The 11,103-nt window shown below is 38.8% G+C and overlaps 1 protein-coding gene across 5 annotated transcripts in view; it reads right to left on the bottom strand.

Annotated features, from left to right (window-relative positions):
* The window catches only part of SKA3 (spindle and kinetochore associated complex subunit 3), a 29,409-nt gene that overhangs the window by 6,046 nt on the left and 12,260 nt on the right, over positions 1-11,103 (bottom strand). Inside the window, exons 6-10 of one of the 5 annotated variants that reach the window (XM_025462728.3) lie at positions 10,476-10,586; positions 8,539-8,624; positions 5,740-5,943; positions 4,363-4,493; positions 2,757-4,197 (exon numbers count right to left, since the gene is read on the bottom strand). In XM_025462728.3, coding sequence (XP_025318513.1) covers positions 4,365-4,493; positions 5,740-5,943; positions 8,539-8,624; positions 10,476-10,586 — 530 coding nt within the window. In that variant the 3' untranslated portion in view covers positions 2,757-4,197; positions 4,363-4,364. Of the gene's footprint in view, positions 1-2,756; positions 4,198-4,362; positions 4,494-5,739; positions 5,944-8,538; positions 8,625-10,475; positions 10,587-11,103 lie in introns of those variants that run through there. The other 4 variants (XM_025462729.3, XM_025462731.3, XM_025462730.3 and 1 more) reach the window with 4 other exon arrangements.

Below are 11,103 nucleotides of genomic sequence, written 5' to 3'. Positions count from 1 at the left end.
GCTTAGATACAGGTGGTTTTGCTATTGAGCTGCAATTTCCTGGGAGTCTGCAGTGGAACGAGCCTGAAGGAAGTGTTTATTCATGGATTTTCTTTCCCCTATTATCCCCTATTAAGCAATCTTAATACAAAATACTAAAAAATTATTTTTCTAAGCAAAAATCCTGAGCCTGGGAATGTGATACAGAGTTAATTGTAGAAAGGTGTTCTTGTTACATACCAGCCCCAAAGCTTGTTGGGAGGAGCCAGTGAAACGGTGCCTGGTGGTGGATGTGCAGTTAAGAGCTATTTACAAGGTCTTTATTGCCCTTTTGCTTTGTGCTTTTGGCTGACAGAATTTCCTGTCCAGGCTAGGAGTTCCTAAGAAAATTTCAGATAGGAGTTGAAATTGGAGCAGTTTACATTGTGAATGAGGTGAACCTCCTTAGGCATTTCCAAAATTTGTAGAGTACCTATTGGGAACTGTCAGAAGTAGTAGTATTCCTAATTACTTTAACTCCTCTCACCTTCCAGTACTATACCAGGGGATAAAATATATTTAACATGTGCCTATCCAGTAGCAGCTACTAAGGCCCTGGTGGTGCACAGATCCAACCCAGATACGCATCCTCCTCAAAAAGTCTTACAGTCTAGGCATGGGAGTAGAAATACGATAAAAGGTGGAGGGGGAAGTGTCATGACAAAGACCTTCGCTACACGAAATGGCATTGGAGCTTGTCCACCTCCTCAAAGGTTGGGTTGGATTTATACTTGATTTAGGATCTAACATGAACATAAAAAAGGAAGATCAACAGAGCCCTGAAGTACTATTTTGACTGGAGTGCAGGATAAAAAGGAATGATGGTACTGCAGTAACCTAGGTGAGAACTGCACTGGTGGCAGAGGGGATGGGGGAGGGAACAAGTCCCAGAGATGGTAGGGCCATCAGCAAGATCTGGTAGCCAAGAAGATCTGGGGTGGGAAATGGAGCAGGGAAAAGGAAAGTCCACCATTAAAGCTACACTTTACTCATCCAGAAAGTCAAGATGATAGTACCTACTTCATAAGAGTTGATCTAAAAAAAAAAAAAAATTTTAATAAATAATTAAATATTTAGAGCTGTGCGCAGCATACTGAGATCTCAGTGTTTGATGTTATCACTAATTCATTCAGGGACTTAAGTTGCTAGGTATCTGTAATGAACAAAGCAAACAAGATCCTTGCCCTTACTGAGTTTAAGGTCCAATAGTAGAAACAAAAATCTATACTTAAAATATTTTATTACAAATTCTACGGAGTGCTGTGAAGGAGGACAATAGGGTGCTCAGAACTAAGCAGAAGGACCTCTTTGGGACTGGGGAACTAACAAACTGGCATTTAACCTTTGACCTGAAACAGGTCAGCTGAAATTCCTTTCAAGTAACAAGGGAACTCCAGCTAGCATAGCCCAGGTGTTTATGAAGCATTTAACTGAAAAGTCCTGGGCTAGAGCTCGCTGGCTGCAGGCCCAGCTGGATGATTAGGCTCAGAGGGTCACACCTGAGCTCCTGCTTGCTCTCTTCTGCCAGGGCTACATTCCTGGCATGGTGAGAAGAGGGTGGCTGGGAGCTCCAGGTACGTACATCTACACAGCCAGAAAAGAAATGTGTTGTTTCCCAGCAGCTCCCGAAGTCCTAGAACTGGCTCTCACTGACTTGATGTGGTTATATGCCCCTCACTAACACTGCTTGGTCAAGCCTGGATCTAGGTAGGCTGTAAATTCTGCAAGGAAAATTAGAATATTGCTTTCCTTTAAAGGGCCAAGAATGGTGGGCAGACAAACCTCAAGCATCTGGGGCATATGGATGAGAGGGTGTTAGGTAAGCAGAGTGGGCAAGAAGAGGTTTCTTAGTGTGTATGAAGCCTCACAGCAGGAAAGAAAAGAAAGTTGGCCCGTGCGGCTAGAGCATAAGTTGCAAGAGAATTGTGAAAAGTAACCTAAGGTCAGATTATATAGGGTCGTGTAGGCTGTATTAAGGATCTTGGATTTCACGGAGACACTGCAAGGGTTTAAGGGTTAAGCAAGGAAACAAGTGCAAGATCCAAACACCTGAAGCTTGATAAGCTGGAAGCACCGTAGTCTTAAGTAACAGAAACTAGGATCACAGGAGAGAAGTGGGAATGGTCGGGGAAAGAAATTTCGGACAAATGGGGTTTGGAGGGGGCATCACAAAACAAGCTGGGGATACCAGCAGACAACCAGAAATGTTAACTACAGCATTCTTTATTTCCCATCTTCAAGCACCCTTTGCTCCTCACCCCACCACCCCTTCTCTTCAATCCACTGCAGACTTCTGTCCCTAGGTCCCCATCAAAATTAATTAGTGCTGCCAATAACATCAATTTTGCCAAGTCCTGCGGTCAGTTCTCTTTTAAATTCTCAGCAACATTGACAGGATAGATCACTCAACTCTCCATGATACATTTTCTTGCTTCACTGGCCTCTTCTCAACCTCCCTTGCTAGGCTGCTCTTTCCATCTCCCAAAGTTAAGAAAACTCCAAGGTTCAGTCCTGAGTTTGCTTTGTTCTGCCCCACCCTCCTCAAGCCTCACCCGCTCTATGGATGTATGTGCATGTAGCTATGGAAATTGGCCAACAAGAGCTTGATGGCAATTTGGAGTTGACCTATATAAAGCTGACCAAAGCTTTACCTTGAAAAATAAAACTAAAAATCTTGAAAATGATTTTACACCATACTTAAGCAAATACTAGTTATAAGCACAGTAATTTCTAGAACAAAGGATTAAATCAAGTTTTAATGACAATTTCCTGACAAGATGAAAAGACCACAATGTGACAGCTCTTCACAATGGACTTTGAAGGCACCATCATAAGAGAATAATCTTTATTGCATCAGATTTTCCAAACCCAAGCCTTTGAAGCACCTTGTCATGATACTCGCAAACTGTTTCTTTTCAAATTTTTAACTGGTCTCCACAATAGGCTAGGGTCTCCATTTTCCCTTTGGAGCTGCCAAAGCAACAACAATATCTGCATGAACTTAGAACTACTTCCTGCTTATTATACTTAATTGGGAAGGATCCTGGGCTCAATGGACAGGGCAGCCTGAAGCTTTCAGAGGGCTCGAGAGGCAAGGGTCTCCTGCCTCCTGGGCTCTTGGGTGACAGTCCACAGAAGGGCACCTGGCCCAGAGAGATCATCAGAACCTTCTAGAGGCTCAGGTCTGTTGAGTGGCCAAACTAAAGAGGTCAACGGCCATGTCGTGGAAATTGCTGATCTGAAAGGATAAAACTGACACAAAGTAAAATACTGGGAGTAAAAATAAAATCAGACATCCTGACAGGGTGAGTCTCTGCTTCCAACTGTCAGACCTATAGTACGATTACCCAGACCTGCAAATAAATGCCTCCCTTTTCCTAAAGTTACTTAAGCTGTCAACTGTAGACAACCGTATTAAAAGTGCTTTGCTGAAATAAGTGTGAAAGGCTCTGGAACAGTTGTGAGAGGAGATAGGATGAGGGCAGAGTCAGAATCAGGGAAGAAGCCCAGCTCCAGCTGATGGCAACGCCATCCCCCCTTTGCCAGGAGAAGCCTGGGGTGGCCCTGTTGAGTAATAGAACACTTAAAATCTTTAAATTATTTACCTTGTTTCCTAATATTGCTCAACCATTCTGCTAGATTAGGCAGGATAAATATAAAATCAAATAGTAATGATCTTTAAAAACTGAATAACTAAAAAACTGAGTAACTAAGACCGAGGTTAAACTAAATCACATTTTAATAAAAAGCATATTACAACAGCGGTGCCTAGCTGGCTCAGTAGAGCATGCTGCTCTTGTTTGCAGGGTTAGGAGTTCAAGCCGCACATTGGGCATAGTGGCGACTTAAAAAATATATATGATGTTCATCTTTAATATGGGTTGGTTTTTAAAAAGGGAGGAACATGTAAGGAAATGTGAATAACAAAGTAAGTCCAGCTCTGCTTTCATCTGTATCTATTCAGTGTCTACAATGAGAGGATCCACTAGAATTTCTGCAAAAAGATACAATTTTTTTTTTTTAAATCAAAGGTAGATTTTTTAACTAACAGACATCAACAAAACAAATAACAATACTATCACTGTATATTTTTAAACTTATAGAATAATTGGGTTTGGATTCCCAACGATGTCTTCCAGCTTGCTCGTGTAGGAATCTTAACTCCAAGAATAACAAGCTCTACATCAAAAGAGAAACAGGCTGTTAACCTAGCTGACAAATGTCAATTAAGAAATTTTCACTACCCAAAAAAAAAAAATTAAACTTTTTTACTACCATCTGAATGTTAATTTTTAAGTGTTCTCCTCAAATAACATAGGTAATTTCTTTAGAATGGTAACATACCTTCACCAGTTTTCTTTGTTGCCAAGACCTCGGATGTTTGGTCCTTCATATTTAGTGAGGAACCCTTTGCTGGGTGGCACAGCTTTCACTGCTACAGGAGTTGCTAGGTTTGAGTTGTATTTTGATAAAATCTGAAACAAAACATATTCCTTTTAAGCAAGTCATTGGAAAAAAACAACACATTTGGAAGATCTTAAAAACCATTCAAGAAAAGCCATGCAAATTTAAAGATATGGGTTATTTGAAATAATTTTTCAGCAGCACAGAAAAGATGGGAGTTATTAGAAATTGAATTTGGATGTGGAGACTTGATTTCTAAAGCCTTCTAAAATGTACTCTAAGATTAACAGGAGTAAGCAGTAATGTGTCCCTGAGGGCAAATTAGGCCTTTACAATGTTGTTAGGTAAAATATATACAGGAAAGAGGCAAAATACATGCTCAAAAGAAAGACCAGCTATTAAAGATTATAAAAAGAAGAGTCTGAAATATCAGCTATGTTTTTGATACATAGGTGATACATTAAATACAAGGCATTCCCCCCTTTGGCATAGAAATAGAGAGAAGGATCAATCACCGCGAAGTGGAAACACCTGATAACTCCTATTAAGACAGAAGATGCTTACTCCACTTCTTAAAGTGCCCAGCAAAACAAAGAGAAAAAGAGGGTAACAAATACTTTCTTGATTATCACAGGGTGAGTCCACTTTAATGGCATTTAGGTATTCCGAGTAGTTTCATCCTTCCCACAGCGCTCCACAGGCTAGGTCAGTTGCTAGAACAGTTCTTAACAATTCCACTTGCTTAAGCCATACTGCCGAGCTCTCTAGCTTCTATTAAGGGCGGGACGACTAGTGGTTATTTAGTAGAGCTGGCAGTTGATATATAGATCAGTAGCAGACTACAGGTAAATGATGTACTAAGAAATCAGATATTCTAACATTTAAATCAATGCTTCTAAAACCAAGGTCCAAAATGTCTCAGGTTCAAGAAACACTGATGTAAGTCATTCGTGATACCCTATCCTGGAGAACTGTAGTTAAATGACATTTCTGATTTTGCTAGCCATATCTTCAATGGAAACCACAGTCAACAACATGGCAATCACACTTGAAAAATTATAACAAAATATTCTAAGAATACATTTTAGAACATGAAGTTAAAGATGCACCATGAGTGCATAAAAGTATGATGAAGTCATGAGCCTGTGCTGAGCTCAGAAGAGCATAACAGGACAGAATTTAGATTTTCTCAGTACACAAACCAGCACATTCACCCAATGAGAAATAAGACAGTTTATACATAGCTTTAGCTCCTTAATATAAATATCAAATTTTGAAAAGAATGTATCAGAGAAAGAAATAGCCAGGAAAAACAACCTGGAGAATATCTTCTGGAATAGTAGTTACTTCTGGAGGTGTAGGTGTTCTCAGCAGATTCTCATAAGAAGAAATTACAGGAGAAGAGGGATCCACAAAACTCTCAAAACACTTGTCTGAATTTAAAACTAATGATGTACAGTCTTTCACTTCCAAATCATTTGATGAACTATTTGTTTTTGATAATGGATAATTTATGGATCCCTATTGAACAAAAAAAAAACACATTAATTTATGATATAAAATACAATAAACAAAATTATTAGTTTTAGTTCTGTTGCACAAAAGCGACACAGAAGTAAGCACAAAAATGACCTGTTCTTCCTTGACTGATTATTAAAGAAAACTGAGAAAACAAAGAATGGCATATATAGCACAAAATACCATGCTTCATTACTAATAACGGCTGAACTACAGCTTGATATGAAAACTAAATGGCCCTGACTGAATCAGATTTATAACCTTTATTTTATAAGATTTTATTTATTTATTCATGAGAGACACAGAGAGAGAGGCAGAGACATAGGCAGAGGGAGAAGAAGGCTCCATGTGGGGAGCCCAATGTGGGACTCGATCCCAGGACTGCAGAGTCACAACCTGAGCCAAAGGTAGATACCCAACCACTGAGCCACCCAGCCGTCCCTGAATCAGATTTAGATGGATTCACCCACCCAGTTTCAGGCAACACTAAGCTGGGCCAGGTGAGAGTAATAACACAGGTGAGCAAAAGTGTTACCACATGCCCTCACTCAAAAGGGAGAAAGCCCATCTGACATAAGCTTAGCATGCAATACCTGCTAAACTGACCAATATAGTAAATCTCACCTCTCCAGGGTCAGTTAATAAAGAACAAGTCACATCAGTCCAGTGGACTGGTGCCTTCCACACTGGAATACAAGGGGTGGACTACTTGTAAGAGGCAAGTACTAGCAGGCAATAACCTGAGAGATACTTCAACTGATACTAATTGAATTTTGTGGGTCTATAGCTACACTGTCCAATTTAATAGCAATAACCAGAGGGTTAATTTTAAATTCATCAATTTCTTTTTTAAAGAAAGTTATTCATTTATTTCCCAGGATAAACTGCACAAAGCCAGCATCTCATTAACTGTCCAAAGGAAACAATATACTATACAATTGAGGCTGGATAAAGAGACTGGTAATCACACATTTATAATTTTCACATTACACAAATGAAAAGATTTATAAAGGCACAACTTAAGAGTACCTTGCTTAAGTCACTTAAAAAAAGCAAAGTGACAAGAGGAGCAAGCAATTAGCTGCTCCTCCACAATACCGCCAATTCCAAGTAGCTTTCTACATGCCCCCTTGTTTTAGTCAAATATCATTTCAACACGCAATTATCCCTGTGCTTTGATACAGTTGTCATCTGTTTTGTTTTTGTTTTTTTTTAATTTATTTTTTATTGGTGTTCAATTTACCAACATACAGAATAACCCCCAGTGCCCGTCACCCATTCACTCACACCCCCTGCCCTCCTCCCCCTCTACCACTCCTAGTTCGTTTCCCAGAGTTAGGAGTCTTTACGTTCTGTCTCCCCCTCTGATATTTCCCACACATTTCTTCTCCCTTCCCTTATATTCCCTTTCACTATTATTCATATTCCCCAAATGAATGAGAACATACAATGTTTGTCCTTCTCCGACTGACTTACTTCACTCAGCTAAATTCATCAAATTTTTAAAAACAAATTAGCTCCTCATATACTACTCACATATTTTTTTAAAAGATTTTATTTATTTATTTATTCATGATAGAGAAAGAGAGAGAGGCAGAGACACAGGCAGAGGGAGAAGCAGGCTTTATGCCGGGAGCCTGATGCGGAACTCGATCCCAGATCCCAGGACCATGCCCTGGACCAAAGGCAGGCCCTAAACCACTGAGCCACCCAGGGATCCCCTACTCACATTTTTTGTACAGCCCAGTCTGCTGCATTGGTTGTCTTAAGTGTTCATAGTGACTTTAAAAAAAGGATGAGAGTGTGCCTGGGTAGGTTAAGTGTCTGCCTTCAGTTCAGGTCATGATCCCGGGGTCTGGGGTTCAAGTCCCACATTAGGTTCTCTGCTCGGTGGACAGCCTGTTTCTCCCTCTCTTTCCGCCTCCTACTCCCCCTGCTTGTGCTTTTTCCCTCTCTTTGTCAAATAAATAAAATCTTTTTTAAAAAAGGGGTGAGGGTGATGAGGTACAATTACAATAAATTTGTTCATTGAGAAATATTTGGAAAAAGCATAAAAATCACCCATAAATCTATCACCGGGAGATAATCACATCTGGTGTTTTCCTATCCATTCTTTTATTTTTTTTTCTGCAATAAAGTATATTGTGTGTATTTGTATATCCATAAGCATGCATGTCACTTTCTATCATCTGTTCTTTAAAACATATACTTCAGTGTATTTAGGTTCTCTGCTACCACTTGACATTCAGATTTTTCCAATTCTGTGCTCCTATAAATAATGTTGTTCCTTCCTCTATAACTTCCTTGTTATAATTCTTTGTGCCAATATGCCTTAGAATAAATTGAGATATGGTTAAAGGGTATGAAAAATTTTAAAGCTTTTGCTATATGCTGCTAAATTCCCCTCCAGAAATACATAATACCTTTTTTTTGTAAAAATACTCTTAAAGTCTCCACTAATCTAAGTCTTTTTTTTAACTAAAGTACAGTTGACATACAATAGTCTAAGTTTTTAAAACAGACTGTTTGAATCTAGAAATAGTAGTGTATATGAGTCATCAGGAAAAGATTGGAACTTTCAATGTTATGGAAACGTACCAAAGTTGTACTGTTCTTTGTAGAAGGAATTTTCAAACCAGGAGTGCAGAATGTAGGTGCCAAGGGAGAATTTGTAGAGTCGGCATCTAAAAGATACAAACAATGGCATGGAAATATACATTTGAAAATAAAGTTGAAATAAACATTTCAACATTTAGGTTATAATCTTAAGTCAATATAATTTGTGCACTTTATTTTTGATAACAAGAAACAGCTATAGAATGTGCCTGACTAGACAGAAAGAAACAGAACTTCATATTTGCTTATCTGATTATCATCAGTACTAATAAAAGTTTAGCAAGGCTGCAGGGTATAACAATATATAAAAATGAATAGTTCTAGCGAATGAGCAACAAACAAAAATATAATTTGAGAAAAAATATTTTGGGGAGTACCTGGGTGGCTCCGTCAGCTAAGTGTCTGCTTTCAGCTCAGGTCATGATCCCAGAGTTCTAGGATCGAGCCTTACATCAGGCTTCCACTCAATGTGGAGTCTGCTTCTCCCTCTGCCTCTGCTGCCACCCTACCCACCCACGCTTGTGCACTTGCTCTCACTCTCTCAAATTTTTAAAATCTTAAAAAAAAAAAAACCATACAATTCTTTTTTTACATCAACAACAAAGAAGACACCTACATATTAAAATCTGTATGATCTTTATGGAGAAAATGAAATTTCTGAAGAAGGAAAAGTAGGAAGAGGGCAAGAAGTCACCTGCCTTCTAAGACATCAGGATTTATTCTAAAGTCATAACTGACCATCAGAACTTTTAGAAAGAGATCCCAGAAACAGAATCAGACATTTGATACCTCTAACACAGTGTCATGAAAGTGATCTTAAAAAAAAAAAAAAAAAAAAAAAAATCAAAGAGGGGCACCTGAGTGGTTCAGTTGGTTAAGTGTCTGACTCTTGGTTTCAGTTCAGATCATAATCTAAGGGTTGTGAGATCAAGCCCTGCATTAGGCTCTGTGCTTGGAGGGGAGTCTGCTTGAAGATTCTCTCCCTCAACTCCACCCCCTGCTCACACACTCTAAAACAAATGAATAAACCTTAAAAAAAAAAAAAAGTAAACGTTAAAAAAAATGATCAGACTGGCAAAATTTTATGAAGTCTACAAATCATCAAGTGCCGGAAAATGAGTGAGAATCAGAACAGCTGCTCTAAGGTAGCAAGTTAGCATTTTCTAGAAAACGGGAAGATGTGTATCCCCTCTGATCTAGAAACTCTACTCCTAGATATAACATTGGTGTACAAGGAACAGTTTCATTAGAGCACTGCCTATAACAGTAAAAAACAATTACTCCTTAATAAGCAAATAAATAAATACAAAATGACTAATTCATACAATGCTTAACAATTAAAATGGATGAACTGGACTCACACTGATTGAATGAAAAAAGCGAGTGACAAAATATAATTTTGATGTTGCAACTTAAATGAAATTTTCAAACAATACAGTTCTTCTTTAGAATAATCATCACTTTAGGGGAAGAAGGGAAGGAGATTATAATGGAGTAGGGATTTAGCTTTATGTATAAATGAAGAGAATGATGGGAAGCAAATACACTAAGATGCCAACATCTACTTAATCTGAAATGTCCATGTATATACCCAAGCCCCTGGGATTCTAAAACAAGCACTGACAGAAGGCATGAGCACAGGCTTTAACCAAGGAGGCAGTGAAATGAAGCACAGTGTATCAAGCCAAGAGCCTGGAAGAGCCGTGAGGTCTGTGAAGCAGCAACTGGAAAACATCTGCCCCGTGGTGCTGGCTCCAGGGGAACAGGATGAAGTCAGTGAGGCTAAGAGAAGTCAGCTAGGCTAATGGTAAAGTCTTCAGAAAAAAAATTGAAAATCAGAATATCAACTCCACACAGCCCAGAGTTGTGGGTTCTGAGTTCACCCTACATGTACAGGAACCCCGAGTCAAGCAGTTCACCTAAAAACCTGGGTGCAACTGGCCAACAGTGAGGCCTTGGTTGAGGTGAGCATGGAACAGCTACACAGGACAAGCCAGGGCTTACAGAACTTCCACAGAAAACAGCGTCATCTGAAGAGAGATTCACAGTTAAAAATTAAAAGCCTGTAAGGAAACGCACCTCCAAGAAAGAAAATCAGAGCAATAAACAAAAGTATCAACATCTTAAACAGTCTCCAGATAGAAATGTTTCAAATATTCAAAGAGATAAAGGAAAGCACAGAAATCATTAGCCAAGAGAACAATATTATTATGGAAGGGGAAAAAAAAAGGAGCAGTCACATTTGAAAGAAAGATGTATAAAACAGAAAATGTAGTCACTGAAGTAAAAATTCAATAGATTAATAATTTAGACTCAGTGTAAGAGAAAAATAGCAAAGTGAAAGAACGTTCTAACTCAAGCACAAGGTAGCATAGAGAAAAGGAAGGAGAAGTTAACAAACCCAGAAGACTGAAGAACAACATTCTAAAATATATCTTAAAGGAATTCCAGGAGAAAAAAAATTGAGGAATTACAGAAGACGTAATTTTATTCAAGAGATAATCTCAGAGTATTTTCCAAAATTGATGACATGGGTCCTTAGTTTGA

Source organism: Canis lupus, chromosome 25, assembly GCF_003254725.2.
Source record: "Canis lupus dingo isolate Sandy chromosome 25, ASM325472v2, whole genome shotgun sequence".
Lineage (NCBI taxonomy): Eukaryota > Metazoa > Chordata > Mammalia > Carnivora > Canidae > Canis > Canis lupus.
This window is presented reverse-complemented; position numbering and strand designations above follow the sequence as displayed.